Source organism: Labrus mixtus, chromosome 6, assembly GCF_963584025.1.
Source record: "Labrus mixtus chromosome 6, fLabMix1.1, whole genome shotgun sequence".
NCBI lineage: Eukaryota > Metazoa > Chordata > Actinopteri > Labriformes > Labridae > Labrus > Labrus mixtus.
In genome coordinates, this window is record NC_083617.1 from 26,090,898 (window position 1) to 26,115,381 (window position 24,484).

The 24,484-nt window shown below is 41.6% G+C and overlaps 1 protein-coding gene across 1 annotated transcript in view; it reads left to right on the forward strand.

Annotated features, from left to right (window-relative positions):
* Positions 1-24,484, forward strand: part of LOC132975870 (gamma-aminobutyric acid receptor subunit pi) — a 63,332-nt gene that overhangs the window by 34,133 nt on the left and 4,715 nt on the right. The window contains exons 3-7 of the mRNA XM_061040713.1: positions 8,972-9,084; positions 11,333-11,400; positions 12,447-12,664; positions 18,436-18,518; positions 24,075-24,212. Of these exons, the coding sequence (XP_060896696.1) occupies positions 8,972-9,084; positions 11,333-11,400; positions 12,447-12,664; positions 18,436-18,518; positions 24,075-24,212 (620 nt within the window). The remainder of the gene's footprint in view (positions 1-8,971; positions 9,085-11,332; positions 11,401-12,446; positions 12,665-18,435; positions 18,519-24,074; positions 24,213-24,484) is intronic.

Here is a 24,484-nt window from a genome sequence, read left to right on the forward strand (position 1 = left end):
ATGAGAGCGGCAGTGACTCTCCTCAAATCCCATTTCACAGTGGCAAGAAAAAAAAGAATATTCTCTGCAGTAGAAGAAAAGGAAACGTTAAATGCAACCTGACAGGCGAGGCATCCAGTGAGGGGCTAAAGTTTCTGGCACACCTCGAGGATTGAGCTAATGCCGTACGTTCTACCTGTTGTCTATTGCAGCCTGTCACTATAGACAATGGATGCCTCGTCTGATTTAACAGCATGTCGCAGTGAGGAAGTCACCAGAGAAGCTCATGCAGTGGAGCAGTTTAATTTTAGCTCACACAGAGGAAATATACCAACTTCTGTCATTGAGCATGTGATCGTGCATCACAGGTGCTGTGCAGAAGTGAGTCTGCAGCTCTGGCAGTACAGGCAAGATTAAAATGATACCAAAGCATTTCGATTATTTTTACACAGCACATATGTATAGCTGTTTTCACACACAATTTGCACTCGTGGAAATTTCAAGAGTATTTCATGCAGGCCGCCCCTGAAATCTTCCTGAGTTCACACATTCACCTCGCAGCGGGAGACTATCGCTGTCGGACAGGCGGGGAGAATCTCAGGAGGAAAGGCATCTGACTTGAAAATGCCAATCTTTGAAGTTATTTGGATTAAATATGTGTCTTTTTTTTTTTTTTAGAATTTGCAGCAGCTATTTTTAGTCAAACATCTTAGTGCATTGTAGGCATAATTTTAAATTTTGATAGTTTTCAACGGGCAGTCTGTGATATTTTGCAGCATCTTTATGTTGGAATTTAGCAAAAACGCTGAAAGATGTTGTCTGTGTCAGTTCTCAGTCATCCAGTGCTTCATCCAACAATGTCATCCTTGACCATTAGCATGCTAATGATCCACAGAGGCTTACATTTCTAGCTCCATCCACCAAAAAGTTTAGAACTGAAGAAGCCTGTCGGAGGAGGAGAGGTGAAACGTCTTCAAGATCTTCAACCAGTCCAGGTGCCTTTGGATCAAGCGTCGAACTGAGAGATGTTCAATTAAATTCATGGACTTGCCACAGAAGTTCCATAGCTGACTCACAAATTGACTGATATGAAGCTGATGAAAGTTAATGTTTTTGCTAAAAGGAGCCGGATTGCAAAAAGTGTTATCGTCAAGTCTACAAATACTGAGACCAAGACAGGACCAAACTATGTTGGGATTGAGACTGAGTCAATATCAAGACTGTTTTATATCAAAGACAAATCCACTTCATGGCTTTTGTGTTGAGAATGCTTACTCAAAGAAAACGTGGGGATGTTGAACGCTTCATCCTCCTCAGGTCCTTCATGTGTGTCTCTAAAAGGCAATAATTAATGACAAAGACAAAAACACAAAAGTAACCCTCAACATGATGATGTTTGATTCTATTGGCAGACTGATCAAGGTTAAACACTTGTTAGTAACTTGAGACAAGTATTTTCTTTGCTGTTGGTCTGAACGCTTATTAAACTTGAGCCTCTGACTGTAAATGTCAAATGAGGATCTACGTTATTTCATACACTTTATTAACCTTCAGAAATGGATGACCTTATTCGATTCATGATGACACATTATTGGTCCGACCCCTCGAGCAGAAATTGTACCAATTAGCCGATTAAATGTGATTAAATGTGATTAAATGCTTTGTAGTATTAATTTGACTGACGGAATTAGAAAGCGTACTCAGCCATATTTTAATTATCGTCCATAAAACTCATCAAGTTTATCTTCCTCTCTTTAAAATGCATGTGCTGCTGCCTGTTTGGAGGTATACATAACTTAGTAAAACATGTGTACGCTCCTGAAGGCGGAATATTTAACCAAATTGCTCCCTGTGTGGAAACAGAACACACGTAATGAAGCCTGTTGTTGAAGCTCGAGCATCACGCCGTACGAGCGGCTGCAGGGATGTCTGATCGTTGAGAGGAGGGGTCCGGCCGATGGAGTTTAGGGAAACGAGAATCAATGAGGGAAAAGCGGGAAACGGGTGGATGCTGCTGAGTGGGAGAAGGAAGAGGGATAAGGGGGGTCGACAGAGAGCGTTACTCAGCTCTCTGCGGGGGTTTATCTACAGCTGAATTAATCTGTTGTGAAATGTGCAAGAGCTGCCAGGACTGATGTCTAATGTGCATTGGGGGGGGGGGGGGGTGTCTATAGGGAGGTCATGTCATGAAACAGGATCTGAAAAGGCGAATTCCCCCACAGGGTTTGAGTCCTTCATTTCCAGCCGCCCTGTCACCCCTGTAGTACTCCGTCTGAAGCTCCACCCACGCGTCCAGCATCCAACACACATCAGACACATCAGCATGACCTGCAGGCCTCACTATGTACACTCTACATACAGTCTGTGTACAGCTTATATACTGTACATACAGCGGAGGGCCAACAGCTGTAGTCCCTCATAGCTGAACTATATCTGCTGGCCAGATGTTTTCTTTGAACTGTGTTCTACTTAGCTTCTTTTTCTTTTTGCTTGAAGGATTCACTTTTAATAGTATTTCTGTGTTGTAGCTGACGTCTATAACTTGTAACATAAAGCTATTTTAATAATCAGACATGGTACAGATCACAGATTCCTGAGTACCACATCCAATCAAATTCTCCAGCAAAAAAGGTCCAAACTTCCAGCTGTTTTAATTCACAATAGAGCAGAACATTTTAAGTGATGGTGATCGGATACAATGTTAACATGACCACATGGATCCTGGCAGGTTTTTTACTGCCTGGTAGCTTTTGAATCTGTCAACATTTTCTTTTCCAGTATCCAGTTTTTAAGAGCTGCACGCTTCAGTATTTACTTCATGTGTCGTCTTCAAATTGGACATTTCTTTGTCATCCAGCTTTTGTGCTTTTTATCGCCCCTTGTCTTTTAAAGGGCCTTTTGCCTTTATTTCAAGGGACAGTTACAGAGAAACAGGAAGTGTGTCGGAATAAGTGCATGAGTTTGTGAGTCTATAATCATCTGTGGTAACAGCTGGCAGGTACTTGTTGATTCTTTTCTTACCCTTTAGTTAAAGGCAGGGTTGGTCATTTTCTAAAACTAGCATGATTTTGAAAGTAGCATTCCCTCAGTGCTCCGTCTGCACCCACCTGCCTCTGTGCTCCCTCCAAAGCCACGCCCCTCACTTACATACACAAGCGCCGTTGGTCCTCATCGCTTTGAGTGCGGGCTAGTGCACCCATGGCGTAGACAGCGAGCAGGGAGACAGGGAGGCATCTGATTGGTTCATCAGATTGATACCTCATGGCAGACATTGGTTGAAGTTTTTACAGGCTTACAACTGATACAGATGACGGATTTCCTTCGTTCCTTTTTCCGAACACGTGAGTTATTGATTTCAGTCAGGACCTAAAGACAATTACAACCAAAATCTTAAAAAGTGGATCTGGAGAAAATTACCAACCATGCCTTTAACTGTATAAAAATATGTACAACATGACAACTTCCCAAAAAACATTTGGAGCTCCCTCTACTGGCTGGCTGCAGTATAGGTTATAAAGACCCCTCCTCCATATTAACAGATGGGACATGGGTCACTATCAAACCCATAGTACGTAATAGTCACATAATATTTTCTGATTTTCTGAATTTCTGATTATAAAAGTTCTTCTTATCATTATGGTAAAGCCAAGTGTTCATTTTTACAGAGTTAAATTTTAACTAATTAATAGATGTTGTAAAAAAAGGGGTGAATTGCCATGAATGGCAGCTCTGTTGACAGATGAGGCTCCTGCAGTGCACCAGATAAGCAGAGTCAAGGAGGATCGATGAGAGGAACATGAAGAGAGAGGAACATTTTAGTACTCGGGAGGACTTTGACGCATGTCCTCTTTACATGCAGTCAATGGTGACCACTAAGTATTTAGCATAAATTATTTCTGATGTTTTTATGCATAGTGCCAAGCCACCAGTCACTCAACGGCTATATAATTTTCTATAGTTATCATCATCGTGCTGCAGTGAAGCATCAGACACTGACTGCTCATGCTGCGAGAAAGAGATGAGAAGACAGATGAGGGACGGGAAGAGACGTAATGAGGGGACAAGATACAAACAGGAGAATAAGCAAACCTCAGCGCTCGTTACAGAGAGGAGCAGGAGAGGATAGTGATCGTGACTAAGAGAGACACACTGATCATAGCCTCCTGCTGGCTGTTCCTCCCCGCTGAGGTCAGAGAGTTAAGAAGGAGTGACTTGGGACCAGCCAATTAGCACATTAGAAGGTGTTGTTTACATCCAAAGTGACTTTGCAGCTTCCACAAGTGCCATGACAGATCAAGCTCAGAAAACGCTAACTCTGCTGCTCCTGTTGGCATCCAACTGTTGAGCTTTTAGTTGAAGTGGTATTCTGCTGAATGCATTTCTGAAATCTCTTTGGTGTGCCTGTTGAGTGTTCAATTTCCTGCTGTTTCTGCTCTGAACTTGACAGTGATCACTTGTCAGTCAGCTTTGAAAACGGATACTGCTGTCCAAATTCAAAACATTGCAGAGAGCTGTCTCCCCCCCGCCCCCTCCACCCTAGAGTTGCTGAGCTCACAGGTTGCCATGTCTCAGACCCTGAAGCTTCAGTGTTTATCCAGCTCTGCATGGGTCTGTAAACCTTTCTGTGTTCTAACCTCTCTCCATTTTTCAAAAGCATCTCCAATATTGATCCTAGTTTGAGCACGTTTCTGCTCGTGGAGCTTATTAGAAACATGCAGAGGCTTTTTAGGTCGGGTACAATCACTTCTATCTGAACCACTTCTCTTGCCCGCTTCCATCGCTGCAACACCTGTTGACCTGATAACTGCTCTCATATCTGGCAAACCGAGGGGCGTCCAAAACGGCCGTGTGGGGTGCCTTAAAAGCGCCTACCTTCTCTGGTCCAAACAAATCCAGAGCATTCAGGAGCAGAATCTAAAGTTAGAAGGAGGACATACTGACTGCTGCATTGTTGTCAGAGAAGCCAGCACTTCAACATAGCATGTTTCCTTAATGTCTGATCATATAGTAAGGTAACTTTATCATCTCACTCACTACACATCTCACTGATTGGACCTGTACCTGGATAAGGTTGACACCATCCAGTTTATTTTCTGGTCCTTTTAAGTTAAATCAGCCAGACTCTAACTATTCCTTTACTTAACTAACAAATAAGGAAATCCAGCGTTTTAAATTCAAGCATCATTGTATCAAAGTAAGTTCTGTTCAGGCTTATTGAGTCCCTCATGGTTTATTCAACAGCTCAAAGGTAAAGTCCAGCCCGCTCAGGCTGTCAGTCCATCACAGGGCTAACATTCATGGACAGAAAGAAAACAATCACCCCTACAGGCAGGCCAAGTTTAACCTGCATGTGTTAAGTCTGTGGGTGGAGGCCCAGCGGGTGGAGGCCCAGCAGGTGCTTCATCGTGATGGGGTGGGAGGTGACACTGAGCTGTCATTCCACCACCTCTACCTTATATATTAGATAACGTGAAGTTCCACCCTGTGAAAGCTGCTTTATATGTAGTCTATCCTCAAATACTGTGCTCAGAAGGTGTGTATGTTTTCGGCTTACAGTAATGTTAAAATCTGAATTAAAGCTCACTGTAACTTTGTATGGCAGAGGCCGTCTGCAGCTCAGTTGTGGGCATTCAGTGTGTCATCCTGTTATTCTTGATTGGCAGCCGGGTGGGCAGGTGTGTCAGGTCTGTCAGAGTGCATTCTGGGAAATTGTTCAGCCTGCTACCATCTGGGGAGAGAGGGACACCACACTACATAAATATGAGTGATGCATAAAGTGGGAGTTCATGTGTGGTTGCAGCTCACATTTTAAGTCTCCTCCAGTCTTCCTGATCATGGCGCCATGCACATAATAACAAAGTTTTTAACATTAGTATCCTGTGTGATTGTGGGAGGATTGTAAGGATCTATCTCTCTCTCTCTCTTTTCTCTGTCAGGGCTGAGTGGATAGAGACTGTTTGGCAGGTTGGAGAACGTGTCTGCAGGTGAAGGCTTAGACAGCCAAAGTTAGAGAGTCTGGGGATTTACAGGGCTGAATAGAGTCAAAGAAGCAACGTTTCATTGTCAGACTGCAAATCACTGACGCCGAGCATCAAAGATGAATAACTCTGCCATGCTCAGAAATCAGATCTGTGATTTTAGCACAGGTAGCTGTATATATTTTATATTTAGAATATTTTCTCAACCCTGATTTGTATTTCTACAGCTGTACCCAACTCACAGTTTTAAAGGTTGAATCAAGATTTTTACTGTTTGGTATGAGAATTGGGCTAAAAATCTCCAAACACTTGAGGACTCTAAGCTTAAAGGTCCAAACTGTAAGATATATATGAAATGATAAAGTGACCTTACTATATGATCAGCCATTAAGGAAACATGAGTGCTGGCTTCTCTGACAACAATGCAGCAGCCTGTATGTCCTCGAACCAGAGAAGGTAGGCGGTTTTAAGGCACCCCCACACAGTTTGCCTGGCACACTACAAACCAACAGGTGTTGCAGCGATGGAACCGGGCAAGAGAAGTGGTTCAGATAGAAGTGATTGTACCCGACCTAAAAAGCCTCTGCATGTTTCTAATAAGCTCCACGAGCAGAAACGTGCTCAAACTAGGATCAATATTGGAGATGCTTTTGAAAAATGGAGAGAGGTTAGAACGCAGAAAGGTTTACAGACCGATGAGGAGCTGGATAAACACTGAAGCTTCAGGGTCTGAGACATGGCAACTTGGGTGAGCATCAACTCATGAGAGGAGGGGGCCGGGGGAAACAGCGATCTTCAATGTTTTGAGTTTGTACAACAGTACTCATTTGAAACACTAGGTGTCAGAGTTATATATTCCTCCTTTAAGGGCAACATGAATACATCTGCGGCCCCACTAAAACTTATTTGAATGTGAAACCGAGTAAATGGGTCTTTTTTAGAGGTTTGTATCACTTGGTCTGTTTTGGGGAGTAGGAGGCCTCTGCATATAATTTAGCTCACTGAAAATCTTGACAAAAGATGAATACTGAAGGAGTTTGCACAAACTAAAGTGGAGTGACATTATGAATTAATGGTTAACAGAGGACAGCCCTGTTTGCTTCCCTGTTTTATCACATCCCTCCTTTTTAAATGTTCTACTTTGTCTTCATTTGAGTCACTGCAGAGAGCTATTTTTGAAACCCGCACAGACAAACCCACTTATACAGTTTCACAGATGTAAAAGCATTTGTGAATGTAATGAGGGTCACACAGGGCGACCCACATCGATAACGCACTGTGCCAGAGGCGGAGTGCTGTCACCGCCGTCACTAACATGGCTTCCCCTTCCAAGACTGCTGCCTGCTAAAACAACACGCCCGGAGCCATGTGAGTGAGACTTTATGCAACGTAGCTACAGTGTGCTGGGAGCCAGTTCCCCCATCGACTAAGCTGATTTGACACAGCCAGGTGATACAAGTTCTGAGATTCATGGGGAGGACTTTCTTTGGCTTTTTCTTTTTTTTTGTAGGAGCTGGTCTAGTCTAGAAGTCTGTGTCTGAGGAAGTGAGGCAGCCTATCTGTGACGTAATAAGTAATATAAGTCATTATTTAGATGTTTTTATAGCAGCTATCTGTTGGATTCATACACTATAGGAATTATCCAGTAACACACGTTGTACACAGACAAGTATGTGAACATTAAGGCTTACGAGGCAACCGGTCGTCTACAGGTAGCGTGGTTCAAAAGCAAGAATATTTGAGCCTTTAAAGTAACCATTAGGGAATCAAATATGTTGGTTTAACTCTCATGGTTTCTACTGAATCCCTTGTTTTCCTCTTCAACCTGGAACAAAGCTGTGAAACATTCTCCTTTTGGCAGCGCCTTAAAGCTTCAAAGAATAGAAAAATGTCCGCTTTGTGAATATGCTTAACTGCTTTGGATTCTCTTTTCCATAAAGCTCAATGACGTCAACTTCCTACAACATAACCCAGTTATAATGGGTCATGTGGCATCATATCATCCATAAATGATTACATTCTTCTTCTTTAGATGTTTCCATATGCAAACAAGGTCATCGCAGGGTCGGCCTCAGCAGGAAAGCTTCTCTCACCTTTATTTTTCAAACACCAAACAGAAACAGGATGCCACTTTTCCTTATAAGAAGAAGCAACAACAACAACTTAAAAACCCAATGGTATGAGGAAAAAAAACTAAAAGTGATCGCCAGCCATTTCCATTAACTTGTTTACAACGATTAAGGCACCAGCATGAATTTAAAGACAACGTGTTCACGCTAACAATGAATGACTGAGATAACGATCCTTTTCTGTGCTTATCACACATTTGAATTCTGCAGTGACTGAGGACGACTCTGTCGGTAGGAGCCGATGAATGTTTTCTGCCGCTACACATGACCCGATCTGTCTCGCTGCAGCCCCGTTCTTGCATCACCGCACGTGCCCCTGGGGCTCCCTCTCTGCAGAGCGGGCGTTCTCTATTTAGGGCCTGATTTATACACAAACACACACACACACACACACACACACACACATAAACCACTGGGGCAAGGCGCAATGAGTGTTCTTTTCCCCTGCCGCAATTGCCAGCAATATAATCATCTTCCCACACTTCAATGTGCCTTTAAGGATAGCATTCAGACAGAACGAGGGGAAGAGAAATCCCATGAAAGCAAACAGTAATTTGAAAAGCGTAAGTGAACAGAAAACAACAAGATGGATGGTTTAGAATACTCTGAACTCAGTCACTGCAAGGTTTTTTGTGCGTATATCCTTTTGTTCTTTGGTTTTCCAGCGCCATGTTCACATTTTAATCTCTGCTTTCACTCAGCATGGTTTTAAGACCTGCGGTGGAACTCAATCGATGCCCCGCAGATTCAGTGAATAGTGTGCTGCTCGTGAAGACAAACCCACCTGGTAAACGCACAACAGGAGCTACAAAAAAAAACAAAAGACTAAATCATATTTCTGCTTCTCTCCCCTTCTTCTTTTCCTCTCCCTGTCTTTGTTCTCAGGCTGTTAGAGAGTTCTATGCTCAACGCAGAAGTGAAGGAAGGAGAGATTCTGCCTCCTACCATTCAGAAGCTGATGAAAGGATACAACAAGTACCTCAGGCCTTTCTTTGACAGTAAGGAAACTGCAGACACATGCAGCCAGAAAAAGGCAGAGCACTCATGGGAAATGTGGCTTTGACAGAGAGTGAGAGGGGTTCATATACCGCAATTTTCCTCCTGCGTGTCCCTTCTGAGCAACATATGCTGACATACATACATTTAGATTTACGGTATGTGTGTTATAAAACGAGATTGAGAGAAGTTAATGTTAGAAATTCCCTTGGGTAGGAGGAAATTCATGCAGCTCAGTAAATAGTGCAATACATACTCATATCTTTATAAATCTGAATCATAGTTTTAAGTATTCAAACTAAGATTACAGCTCCTCTGATTTAGAATCTAATATTCAGAAGGTTGTAACAGAGAAACGGCGTCCATCTCAGTGGATGGTGTTGTCATTTCCTGCAAATCTCTCCCCATAGCAATATTGTGCTCAGCTGCAGGAATCCATCAAAGTAGCTTTATGGTTTGTTTTCCGCTGTTGATGTGTAATAACATCTCAGACCTCACTGAGGCCAATACTAATCATACTGTAACCACATATCCACCAGCCTACCAACATGGGTTTGGCATGCAATGATGATAAAAAACACATTTGTCAGCTTGTAACCCGTAAGGTGAAAAAAAAAAGCACCGATCGAAGAAATGTGTTTGACTGTAAACTGACCTTTAGGGGTCAGGTAATAGTTGAGGACTTTTATCTGATATTTGGTCAAAATGGGAATAAAATCCTTACTAAAACATTTCTTCAACAATGTATTCATAAAGGTGTCTAATAACACAGAAAAAGATAGAAGTTCATCTCCTGTGGGGCAATCCATGAGAGCTACTGAAAGTTAAGGTACCTGGAACCTTATTGGTTAAAAATAGAAAATATCTGCCATTGAATCAGGCTTCATCCGTAAATGTTTACAGTCTATGAGTACACCAAGTTTAACTCTGCTGTGGCTCACAATGATTCATCAGTTTTTACATTTTTAAGCAGACATAAACTTACCTACAAATGTCTCCTTTACTCTGTTACCATTGACTCACATGTTATGCAGTGCTGTTGGTTTATGGCCTTTTTTAGCCACACATACAGCAGGAGTTAATTTGGTGCAAGGTGAGTTTGACTTTTTGTCAGTGTCCTCCTCTCCACAGACAGCCCGCGGCACAGTCTGAAAAGACATTTCTGAAAAGGATTGTCTCCCTTTCTCAAAACGTAATCATTATTTCTAATGCTCAAGCAACCTTAAAGGATTAGTTTGACCTTTGGGTAAAACACTTATTATGGTTTTCTTCATAAGAAGATTAATTCCACGCCAGCAGTTTGAGGACTAATAACAAAGACACAGCCAGCACAATAAGTGTAGCTTAGCATAAAAGCTGAAAAAGGAGCTAAAAGCTAGCATCGCTCTTTCTGCAGGTGACAAACGGTTGGTATAGGGGTATAACTGGGGATGTATATGTGAGAGGTTCAAGCTTTATGTCCATGGCAAAGACCTTAAAACACAGATATGATATCTGCAGTATGACAACAGGCTCAGTGATCTCTCTCTCTCTCGTAGAAATGAAGATTGAAAAGTGAGAGAGGAGAAGAATGGGAAGCTGAAACATAAAAGAGCTGCAAAGTTGACGGAGAATCAGGGAGAGCCAATTCCCTGAAGGAGGTTCAGACTTAACAGACTGCCGCTGCTGGTGTGCTGACAATGTGGGGTCTTTTAAAATATGCTGTCCTTCAATAACCTTTCATTACACAACACTATGCTCTATTATAAAAACCTCATATTGCTACGTCGTCTCAATATACTGTTACGCCCAGCCATAAGGCCATTGGGCTAACAACAATCCACACATTGACACATTAAAATACACTAAACACCTTAACAAAGCCAAAATAAAGGGATTTATTATCAACATGACAAACTAAATGATAACAAAGATCAACTTGGAAACAAAACACAACAAACGACACAATCCCTGACTGAGCAGCACAGCAGTCCCAACTCCAAATGCCCCTTCCAAAATGCCTCCTCAAAATGCCTCTCTTTCTGCAGCCAGCACTGGCCTGGTGTACCTCGTTGTGCACTTAATAGCTTCACCTGGGCTGTAGAACAGAAAGGGAGAAGGGACAAACAGTACAGGGACACATACAGCCGTAACAATACTCTGAAACATGTGTGGGCCCAAACTGAAGAAGATAAACATTCAGATATAATACGATGAACTTAAAGGAGATGTCACATGCAGCAGCTGATTGTTTACCTTCTGTGTGTGCAGACGGTCCTGTCACTGTGGGGATGAGCCTGGACATTGCCAGCATTGACACCATCTCAGAGATTAACATGGTAAGACGACAGTTTTATTTATTTCTAATAACCTAAAAACCCTCTGTGGTTAGTTTGGTTAAACTCTCTGTTTCAGGGGATTGCCTCGAGTTTTGGTATTTTCTGTATAAAGCCCCGAAGAGCTCAGCACTGGAACCTTTCTCTTAGTTATCAGGGGGCGCTTGACTTAAAACACTAGCTGTATAAATTGCTAATGATAATTGCTGTATCATTGGCTTAAAGCCTGGCGTACACTGTACTCGAGGCTCTGCTGTCACTGAATGAGTGTTAGCAGTTGTACCTACACAATTTAAAAACATGCCAGTAAATCATCCGACCGATCGGGGTCTGATCAGCCCGCGATCAGGCCGTTGTGCCTCTTACAAAACTAACGGCTGAAATTCGGCTCAGTCGTACGACAACAGAAAACTGGTCTAAATTGGCTTGAATTTGAACAGTTTAGCCCCGGTTTAAGTTAGTTGATGTAAAGACTTGCAAATATAAAATATTTTTGTTTAGACAGTATAGATCATTATGTGAAGAAGTTTAGAGACTGACAGGTTCAAAATGTAAATTTCAGCTTCAGTTATGCTCTTTAATACAGTATCTACAATGGATTTTTTTAGTATGTTGGTGTTCAGAGCAGAGAGTTTTCTCACCATATTATGTTCTGTAGTGGTTTCTCAAATGGTACCAGTTGGTTGGTACCAGTTGATTTTTGTATTCTAGTCACACATGATGGAAGCCCTGAAACAATAAGGCCCCCCCCCCCCCCCCCCCTCCACACACATGTTACGATGAAAATGCTCCACATAATATGTTACATTTTGCTGACTTGAAACAATTTTGTGTATTTCTGTTGCTTGAGGAACAGAAGGGCTTAGGGACCTGACACCAACAATATCCAACAATGCAACAAAAAAAAACCCACAAGCTGACTAATGAAATAGAAACACACAGGAGAAGCTTGGTGTGCAAAAAGCTCAGCTCATATTATTATTGACATGGTTATTAAGACTGTTTAAAGTCCACTAGCTCTGTGTGACCTTTGAGCCTCAATCCTGCAGGACTACACGGCCACCATATTCCTCCGTCAGCGCTGGACTGATGAGCGTTTGGTGTTTGAGGGCAACAAGAGCCTGAGCCTGGACGGGAGGCTGGTGGAGCTGCTCTGGGTCCCGGACACCTTCATAGTGGACTCCAAGAAGTCCTTCCTCCATGACATCACCGTGGAGAACAGGCTGATCCGCATCTTCCCCAACGGGACCGTCCTGTACGCACTGAGGTGGGAAAACGAACAGTTGGTTGTTGTGTTTGTTTTTTCTGCTTTGACAGACAATGAAAAGTAGGTCGGAGGAATGGAGAAGAAATTGTCTGAGGGAGGAAGTGTGGGTTGAGTCTTAGGTAATGTGCATGCAAAGCAGGGAGCTGTGTCAGTTCTATTACTTGGGCATTAGGTTGTATGAGTGTTTGATCTGCCAATACAAAGATGTGTGGGCTATCAAAGCAACTCTCATCAGCGTCTCTCCAGCATTTACTGCTCTGTGTGCAAGAGCTTAACATCTGAAGAGCTGTTGGCAGGCTTCTGAAACGTGCTGTGGCTCTTTGATCGGGCCAAGCAGACAGGTAATAGATAGAAAGGTTAAAGATGATCCAGGAAGTCAATTTGTTCAGCTCTTTAAGTCTGTGATGATGGGATTTACACATCCTACTCTTTTTATGTCACATCCTGTAACATCTGCCTGCCTTTGAATTGTGTGAGAGCTGTCCATGGTCCTGATTTCACTCTAATCACTCACCCTCTGTGACTTCATCTCAGGGAGGATTAGGACACGGTCATGAGGCAAAAACCAAGGTCACAATAATCTTTTCTATAAAGATCTGAGCTGATATTTAAAAAGTGTATTCTATACAATTTAGATAGACCCTTTAGACCCCTGTCATTATCAGGATAATGTTCAAACTGTCAGCAATATTTCACATTGATGAAAGCTCATCATTTTCTTTCCATCTCTCTTTAGCAGACATCAGCCTTTAAAAATAAAAGTCCGCCTCATACATATTGCATCAGCGCCGTCTCGCCTTCATTATCCCAGACGGACCTCAGAGGACCGGACTTGTACACAAATGTAATCGCTGATGTAGAGTTAAATATTAGTCTAACACAAAGACCATAGATCCACCAGTTTTCATTAATATCTTTCAATATCGTGCATTTATCATCAAGTGTGGTTTTTAGTTTTAATAAAGTTGACTGCGTCAAGACGCACAGAGACACGGCGGTGGCTTCACACATTTCACCTTCTTGTTTACTCAGCATGTCTTCATAAGCTGCACGTATTTATTCTGTTAATAAATCAAGTGTGGACATTAAGTCGGGTCATCTCTGACGCGATCATTAGGCATATATATCCTCATAATTAGTCACAGAGCAGACAGAGTTTCCCACGAAAAAAAAGGGGCCAACAATCAAATGTTTTTGTTCGTTGATCAAACTTTTGATTAATAATATCATATCTACGGTCTGTGGTGCTAACCTAGCTTAAATATAGAACGATTTTGTTAAAAACAGAGGACCCAGCAGCCCACGTATTTTCAATAATGATCAAAGTAGCGGGATTTTTTAAAACAGTGTGTTTAAATATTAGACTTTGAATACGGTGGTTTGTTGTACTTACACATTTCTTCATAAGCCTCGTAGACCGGCAGAGCGCTTTCGGCGTAGCTGGGCTGCGTAAGTCATCAGGGCAGTACGCTAAGTGGGCGGGGCGTCTTTCCAGGGCTCCTGCCCCCGGACCCTACTGCGCAGACTCTGGCTCCAAATGACGTCAAAATCGCAAGATGGAAGCGCCCGTAAGATGACCTGGGTCGTAATCATGCTAGGCTGCTGTAATCAGGACTAATGAAACAGTTTGCACTCTAACAGATGAAAAGGGAGTTGAGACACACCACGAGATAAACCGATTCTTTGCCATGAAGTGACATGCTGTTTGTGAGCCAATAACTTCAGGATCACTGGCTGTGGTCCTTTCTGCTGTAAGATGGTTTGTTAGCTCTCTCAAGAGAGTAAACATGTCAAAAGTTTATCATCCTCATAATGAAAGAGAACTCTGTCCACACCAGAGGGGAAAACAATACACCACTCTTCATCAATTTTGTATTGTGTGATGGAGTATCCTTCTCATTTTAGTCTGCTAGAAAAATGTCCACAAGCTATGATCTGTTGGGGTGCACTACCAACATGGTAAATAACCCTGAACTAGGTTTTTATAAGCATAAAAAAACTCTACCTTGAAGAAGAAAAAAGTGGATCCAGGGAATATATGTGAGGCACAAAAAGGAAGAGTGTGAAAGCAGTAGCAGCAATTTGTCCAAAACAAAAGAGGCCTAAGCTAAGCTATATGCAACTCTAGAGTCGACTTTTTTAGTTTCAATGATGCTGTCACCAGGTGATTTTCATTGACTTGAGTATCCCGGTTTTGATGCTTGTTTTTGTAATATCATACTATCATATCCCGATTTCACAATCAGGTTTAAGTCCTCATCCTGATTTTGCCGCCTTGAGAATTCCAAATGAAAACGGGATACTATGGCATGAATACGCCACACCCCGGTTTCTGACAGCTGCGGACAATCTGCACAGGCACGGCCTCAGCCAAGCATAGAATCAATAAAAAAAAACATGGCGGCAGCAATGAGAGTGTCTTACTTCTGGAGCTACGAATAAACTGAGTTTAGTGTTTCTGTAAATGAGGAATTAAAAACGTTTAGATGGAGAAATTCTGACTTATTCAATACTGCATGCCACAGTACTCTAGGGAGCAAAATCTGGTTTCACAAAGGGATATGGGTCTGTCCTAGTTTCTGAAATCAGGATATAATATCAGCCCAAACACAAAAACGGGATATGTAAAAACCCTGATCAAAACCGGGAAACTCAAGTCTAAGTAAATTTACTCAATGACAAGGCAGGAAAGCTCAATCAGGTGCTGCACTGGTTCACGGGGATCTGTTCACCTCGTCTCAGCATCAGTGGAAGTGTTCAGTTTAATTTAAGTAATATCAGCTAAGTTAGCTCATTTTATGAAAGGTACAAAGTTAACTGTTGCTATGGATGCAGCTCTAACCGAAGATTCCAACAGACTGCAGTGGAAAAAAGCATTTTAAATCAGAGAAATCATTTCCAAATCAATATTTAGTTACAAATTTTTGATTTCGTCAGTAAGTAGCCATGTAAGAAACAAAATAATGTATAGTGAACCCCAACAGAGTGAGACAAGAGCCCTCTACTTCGCTTATGGGTCCTGCGCCCAACCTGTTGGCGTTCCATTCAACAATAACAACCCACTCATTATGCATTATCCACGAGCACTGTCTTTCCCACCAGTGGGCTACACTTACAGAGTATTACTGGTTTCCTACGAGGATGGTTTTATTGTCAAGCACTGAGGGGGCTGATCTTTTCATGCCTACATTTTTTTCATGCTGTATACAGTTGTTGTCAAAGAGAAACAAAGAAATGGAAAACATCACTGGGACACACACGGTGCTTCAATAACTACTGGGGGTGTATGGGGGAGTCATATTACAGTAAATTGGGTCAGGTTTGAACGCTCACTACAGTTACTTCTGTACATATGAAATGTACGTTTTGAGTTATGATTTATATTCAACATGACCATGAGATCTCTACAGTATGAACAGTGCGATTCCATTTGTTGATTTCTTGACCTCCTCCCAGAGAACTGCTCTGTTTTTTTTTTATGGGCTCTTCATCCTGTCAGAGGAAACGTGGAGGAGGGGGGAGCTTCACAGTCACAGAGCAGCACCAGCGAGACTCAAACAAGCCAAAAAGAAAGTGAGCAGAGAGGGACGGCATCCTCAGGGGGTTAAGGCTGTGAAGAAAGGACAGAGTGGAGTGAAGGAAAGGGACAGCTGTGAGAAATGTTTCAGTGCAGAGCCTGAGGGGGATACATGAGAAAGCACTGAGGTGATGGGTGCTAAAGGTTTAGCTGTTAAAAGGGAGATTCATTAGAATTACTGTGTGCTGCTTTTATGCCGTAGGTTAGTCAAGTTAGGAATGGGAAATCTAAATATCTGTAGCGTAAAATAAAAGATAAAAAGGCTTGTGTACATTTTCTTTCACATTCCAGGTACATTTTACTGCCTCCTTCTCCGTTTAAGAGTGTAATGTGCGACACTTAAAACACAAATATAGGCTCACTTTATTTATCACTGGGGGTTGACTTTCTTAAAAATCTGTGAAGTCAAACTCCCTCTAGGTTTGTTGCTATACCTTGAACTTAAAAACCTTCGCTACAGCTTATTAGTGATGGCTGCACGAAGCTTTGCAGATCTGAATGACGCTGAGCTTCCTCTTCTACTGTATGTACAAAAAAACTGTTAAAAAGTAGAACAGATACATAGAGAATGTGATGTTCAGGTGTAAAACAAAAACTCTATTAAATATTTATACAATCAGAAAAAAATGTTGGCAAATCTGCATCACATGGTCATGTAGACGTGTCTTCGACCTGTTCATTACAATTGAATCTGCTTCATTTGGGTTCATATTGCTGTAGTGAACCAAAGCATATGACTTATTAGATACTGTGAAATTGCACGATGGTTCTATGAGGGAATGTCTCGGTTTGAACACAGTTTAAGTGATGTAAAATATGGGGTGTAGTTATGTCCCCTTCAACAAGCAGCCAATAGAGATGATGAGATGATGTTTTATGACTGAATCACATCAGTTGTCAGAGCTTCGTGCACAGCTTGCTATGATGAATTCTACACATCAATTAACTGCATTTAACTTATCTTTGACTCAATGTTCTTGTAGGCAGAAAACTGACAATTTAATTATAACCAATACATGACACGAGTCTCTTTATTATTTAAAATGTATGAAATGATCAATATTATTATGGAACATGAATAAGTTGTGATATTTGGTTGTGTGTGTATTTGCAGCACACTTTCTAATTGTGTGCATGTGTTGTTGAATTGATATGCAGATATGCTACTGCCCTGCCGTAAAGATTGGAGGGTGTTGATAGATGTTTTCACACATGCACTCCTGAAAATTTGAGGAACATTTCAGGACAGGCTGCCCCTGAATTATTCCTGCGTTGCCTGTTCACATATGCCACCTCACAGTCACTGTCAGGCAGTAAAGGGGGGGGGGGGGGGGGGGCATCAGGAGGGAGGACATGACATAAAAAGAAGGGCACAGAACTGGTGGATGAAGTAACAGAGTCCAACGCTATAATGACAGTACAATCTATAGAACTGAGAAGAACATACTGGAGAGAAGAGAATAAAGCAGCTTCATTTACATGAATGAATGTCACACTGGTTGTCCACTGGTCTCGTGATGTAAACGTCCAGCCTTTATTGGAGAGATAGGACAGTGGATAGAGTCAGAAATCAAAGAGAGAGAGAGACAGAGAGAGAGAGAGTGGGGAATGACATACAGGAAAGGAGCCACAGGCTGGATTTGAACCTGGGCCGCCTGCTTGGAGGACTATAACCTCCATACATGGGGCACGCGCACTAACCACTGCCGGACTGCGCCACATCCTTCTGCATGTCAATAAAATACCACACATTAATGTTACTTGGGAGCTTGCAAGAAAATTCTGGTTAAACTCTAGATGAAAAATGTGGCTGTTTGCATTCACACATGCAGCTCAACCGTAACATTTGGAGAAGTTTTTTTATGCATGTGTGCATAAGAGCTCATTAGATGTGTTTATTAATGAACTGTCTGCTGTGAAAGGATAGAATTCACCCAGATTTAGTCATACCAATGGAAGATTTCATTCTCTTTTACAAATGTTCTCAAGTTGAGTGCAATAGAGGATTCAGTACGGAAATAATTTTATAAATACAAAAATAAAACAAGGCAGATGATTCCTTACAAATGCAAAAACTTCAAACCAAAGCGCCGGATGATGTTACATAACACTGATCCAGAAACTACTGCAGACATCTCATTCACTGCAAGCATTCTTGTCTTTATAACAACTAAAAAACATTTGTGTTTTGCAGGATCACCACCACCGTGGCCTGCAACATGGACCTGACCAAGTACCCGATGGACAAGCAGACCTGCACGCTACAACTGGAGAGCTGTAAGGACTCTTCAACATTTCATAAAGACAGGGTGAAGTGTGAGCTGCGGCTTGAAGCTGTGCCGCTGAGGCGGTGGGTGGGTAGTGATGTCAGACGTATGTGATCAAACCAAAAGGATCAAACAGTTCACATCCTCTCATCTTCTAAACTGCTGCTGCTGTGTGTGAGAGAGAAACACTGCATGCTTATGTCACACAGCAGACAGAAATGGCGGGGCAATTCAGGCCATGATGGGGGAATTCTCCTGTGTGTGTTTTCTGTTGTAAGTGGGTGTCAGAGAGGAAAGTTAAAAACATCTCCGCTTTAAAGGAATATTTAAAAAGATTAGAAACTGTTATGTATGACGCTAAAGGCAGGAGTCTCAGATAACTCAGCAGGGTTACACAGCTAGTCTTGTTCTCTCCAAGGCTCAAAAGTCAACTTAGGACGTCTGCGCACTACATGATTGTAGGCCTGATTTTGGGCCCCAATTTGCCTCTCAACGATCAGGTGACGTGGCACGATTTGAGGCTTGTTGCAACCGGTACTTTGTCCAAATAATCCTCAAGTGTGTGGGTGTTGTCAACACGATTATTTCAGGAGCAGTTGCACACTCTTACAGCTCACAAACATGGCAGCAAACATAAACACCACTGTGCGCCGAGCCAAGTGAAATATAGAAAAAGAAGAGCAGCTTGTGGAATGATGTCTCAGGAAAGATATACTTCACTTCCTGCTGATGATATCGATTGTCCTCCATATTCGTTTTTACATTTTTATTGAACTGAAACATGTCGAGATCAATTTTTGGGGATTTGTAAAAGATTGGGGGGGAGAAACAGCTTCCTCCTCTCCCTCCTCCTCGTCTCTCAGCCTCCCTCACTCTTCTGCCATCTTTACTTTCCACCACGCTTTTTTGCTCGCTGCTATTAAATGACAGCCAGCCAGTCTGATCCCTGCCAGAAGCCCACCAGGACCTCAGTGCCAAATAAAACATTTAACGGCAGCTCCAGTCCCACTTAGCAGACAAAAAGACATCTGGAGGTTAGAGCTGGGTAACTGAGAAGATGATGGCTCCTTCCTCCCATGCTATCCCCCCCCCCCACACACACACACACACACACACACACACTTCGTCTCGTTCACTTCCTGCATCTTCAATCTTTCTCTCATCTCGCTGCTACTTCTCTGCTGTTTTCTTTCACTCCTCTTCTCCAACCTCCATCTTGCTCGGTCTTTAAGTCTCTTTAAGAAGATGTTTAGTCAAGGGTTCATTTCTTTTAATGCCGTGCCAAAAGTGGATCCTCTGCACAGGAAGAAGGTTGAGAGAGAAACTGGTGGTGGGAGGTTTTTTTTTTTTTTTTTTTTGAGCAGGATTGAAGTGACAACAGAAAGAGTCAGAGGAGAGAGTCACTCTTTTATGATCTTTGATGGGGGGCTTCAGCTTCTTCTTTTTCAAAGGATGTTTGCACAACAATGTCAATGCAAATATCACGTTTCTAGTCATCAGAATGAGAGAAACACTTCTTTTTTGATGTAATGATACAGTCACTGATCATTATTTTATTAACTAGATAAAATGTAGCTAGCACATAAGCTATAATAGCATTCATTAATCATATGTATAAAGTTAAGGCTCATATAAGCTTCCTTTCCCTATGAAAATAGATGCATACATTTTAAATGATATAACTGTCACTACCCATATGCTCCCACACGTCTTTACATTCAGATGGATTATAAACAATGCATCCCATCGACGGCGCAGTCTCACATAAACCTCTGCTTCTCCTTCGCTGCCATGCAACAAGCATCACATTTATGCCTATAGTTCCTAAGCACATAGCACAGTCTTTTCTCAAAAAGTTACATAGTCTAAAGTACTCTTTGTTGTTGTGTTTTGCTGGTCTGGCTTCAACTGTTGGCTCCACACTGCCCCCATGATTTCCAGTTGAATTGCAACATCTGGTCTGTGTCTGTAAGCTTCCAGAAAACCTGCAGAAATACAGATGAAATGATCAAAGAGTGTGGACAGACTGCTACGTCTGTATCCGTATGAATGAGACATTTTAAATCACTGTTCATGATGTCACTGGTTCACATTATATATGTGTGAGTGTTCAATGTGGATGGATGGGTTTACTTAAGGAGAACAGCAGGATGGAGATAACTTTCTCAGCAGCACTTCACTGTCATTTATTCTGCTTCACAAAAACAACACTTCCTTCTTGCTCATCACATGTCACTCAGTTAGCCAATCAGAAGCTAGGATGATTAAACTCAAGGCAAACATTTTGACAACCACCGAGGTAGATTCATTATAAAATGGTCACAGTTACTAGGTGCTACTACAAATATTTAAACATGTAAATATACAAACATTAATCTAAATGACCAACAGGTTTCCCTGTACCCAGCCTATAAGTTCTCAGGTGCGTACTGTTGCAGGAACATACCATGAAGAATAAATCTAATCTCTGTTGCACACTGAAAATGACTTTACTGTATTTCATTGTGAGCGAACAACGCGTTTCGTTTGTAGCTTCATCAGGTTCGCCCAGGGCATACACAGGTGCAAGTATTAACTTTGTAAACTCAAGTTTATGAATTTACTTCACTTTTAAAGCTTACACTTGCTTTAATGCATATACTAAATGAGTGACATAGTCATTGTCGCAGTCCTGCAATTTATGACACAATATAAGTACTCTAATGCATACTGTTTGGTGATTTGTTTAATCTTTTAGAGTAGGTTGTAGAGAATCTAGGGACGTGAAATATTTGAAAATACTCCCAAGAAGTGACGTCATGAAAAGCAAAACTACCAAAGGGATCACTTGAAGAGTTCTTAGGGTTGAAGACAAGTTAGCAGTTAAGGTAATTAAGCTTTACCTCATCTCAGATATCCGTCAAATACAAGACATCATAAAAAAATCAGAAGGTCCTCCTCTTCCTCACCACAGAGCATACATAATAACTGGAACATTTAGATATGTTAAGGTGTTTTGGTTTCAGTTTTCTAATTGAACGCCTCAAAGTGAAAGACTCTTGATTGTTGTTTTGTTAATTGTCCTGAAATAATGTCCCAAAAGGTATTCAAATATTGTCTAAAACTTCCAAAGGGAACAGGACAGTTTGCAGTAAAGCAGTAAGGCCTCTGCTGCTTCTGTCTTCGCTCCATGTTTCCTGGCTCACTCTGGTCAATAATGCATGATTCTGTACTGAAGTTTAATGAGCGAGCAACAGCAAATTAATGAACATTTCATGTTGGAGCAGATGATGTGTGTTTCAGCTTCAGCCAGCTGCACTTCCTCTTTCATTTATTGTTTGTTCTCTTGCTCCCTCTGCAGATAAATAAGAGAAACGGCAGCGACACATGCTCTAAGAGCCACACTGCAGTCTTATTAATTGATAGCATGATAATTGCATTGTTCTCTTAAAAGCTCTGCTGCACTAAGCCTGGGCGTCTTTGACCACATTTATCTTGTATGAAGTTTTATTTGGGTTATCAGGGCTCTCGGGGGTCTGTGCAGTGTGCAGGATTAGTGTCTCACAGAATGAGTTGAGCTCTTTAGCAGGACGTTTGGAAGAGGAGGATGAACAGAACGGATGTGTTTACATTAGTGATTCCAGTTGGATCTCTGCATGTCAAACATTGTTAGAGTGAATAACAGTCTGTGTCCTCTGTGACTGAAAGAACATACATGAAACATAAAAAAATAGGATGTTTTAAGATGTGTTGTTGTTGTTGTTGTTGTTGTTTGATGTGAAGTGTTTTTCTGTTCTGTACTGTTTACATACTGTGAGTGTTGCTCTGTGCACATTCCACCCTGCTTCTCTGGGGTAACATAACATCTTAAATGGGATGTTTTCACATTCTCTTTGGTTCTTGCCAAATGTTCCTCTTATGCTCATATAGAGGGATTTTACCTCCCACTATGGGTTGCAATCCCAAACAACTCATCCATAAAAGGATCACACTTTAGCATAGCTGTAGCAATTAACATTCCCATCTGTTCGCACAAAAAGCCACTTTGGGGTTCACTTAAAACCACTAATACTTTTTTTTCTTTAACGTCTTCATCCCCACCACTGCAATTATTATGAATTCCTGCAGCTTTCTGGGCAAATGGGTAACCTAGATGTAATTTTCTTTCCTGCACAACAAACTCTTCCATGAGCAGGAAAATGTATGCAGGAATGTTTGAGCCACCATAAAAAATAACATATTATCGTATTATAAAGTTTTATTGTGAATGTGTCAGCGTGCATACATCCATCAGGCAGCAGGCCTCAGGTGCATCCTTATGGGTGGACAACAAGTGCAGAGGCTTGGCAATGGATGAAACGACTTCCTTCATGAAAAACATGCAGCATATTCAGAGAAGACGCAAATTCAAAAGCAAATGCAACGACTGAAACATGCTGCAAATTAAACAAACGTGTTGCAAATACAGAAACAATACAAAGTCAAAAACATAAATATTAAAAAAACATCTGCGATTAGACAAACCCTGCAGATCTAGCCTGAAATGGAAATACTCCAGGCCTGTAGGAGCCCTCAGTGGAACAGTTGAGTATTTACGAGAGAGCGAGTCGAGGAGAAGAGGAAGAGGATTTATTGTTTGGGTGAGGGGAAAAAAAAGAAAGATTGTTTAAAATACAACAACTAGGAGATTCAAAGCAAGCCTGGCCTTGATTTGGGGGACACTGGAGATGCGAGAGAGCAGAGCCCCCTGCTCTGTCCAGGGATGCCTGGAGCTATTGGACTAGCTGCCCCTGGTTCTCAAAGCCTAACTCACCTAGCCTTTGCATTCGACTCCTCTTGCCCCGCCTTGCTGGTCACATGTGGATCTGTGTTCACATACAGTATGTGGACCCATTTACAAACTTTAGGATCTGTATTTAGCATTTGAAAATGTTTCTGCAATGATATGAGCGCCATACAATGTAGTGAAGATTTAGTATAAACTCTGTAAGGGCAGTTTGGACTTAGAGAGGCTCTGATTTGATGGTGAGAAAAAAAAATATATGTTGTGCTTCGCCTTCTATGCCTTACATCACTGATTTCTCTCCTGGATTTACGAGTTATAATAGCTGGAGGAAGAAGAGGATTTTGCTATGTAGTGTACACTAACCAAGGTCCTTATGTTTTTCATCCTTCAAAGGTTGTGGAACGAGGTTTACAAGTTGAAAAATGAGTTCTAGGATCAATCTATAGAAGTTATTGTCTTCCCTGGGTGAAATCAAAACAACACAAAAGTGTTTGCTGTTTCAATGGTTTTCCACAAAAGGCTGACTGTAAAACTCTTACCTGATGGGTCAAAAATATTTACCTGGTGATTTTATATTCCAGAGCAAAAACATAGATTTTCCCCTCTTGGCCATAAATCACAAATAGAGAGAAGAAGAAAAAATAGAAAATGGACCAACTGTTATGTCTATATGTAGAAAAAAAACATACATATGATCTGTTGTGTACATAAACAATATTGATTGATTGAGCTTTAATCTATTTCATGTAATCTTCCTATAAAAGTAATTTCCACCACCTTTTCTCTCTGTCTCTCCTGCAGGGGGTTACAACATCAACGACGTCATGTTCTACTGGACCAGAGGAAATGAGTCAGTCAGCGGGTTAGACACCCTGCAGCTGGCTCAGTACACCGTGGAGGACCACTACACGTCCGTCTCAGAGGCCGTTTATGAAACTGGTAACAGTGACCTTTAAACTAGTTTCATGTTATTTCATTGTTAGTTTCTTTTTTGGGATCTAAATTACGTATTAGTGCAGAAGAAGACATTTGACGTAATGGATGTTACACTTCGAACCAGTTCAGAGTATCTCCTCTGAAATTTCTTGGTTTTGCCACTGGCAGGCTCCGATTGTTAAAAGGAACTTTCTTTTAACAATAGACTTCTTTGATAAAACCCAAATGTTACCTTGCAGAAGATTCTGGTTTGGCACTTCCTCCACCAAAAAAAA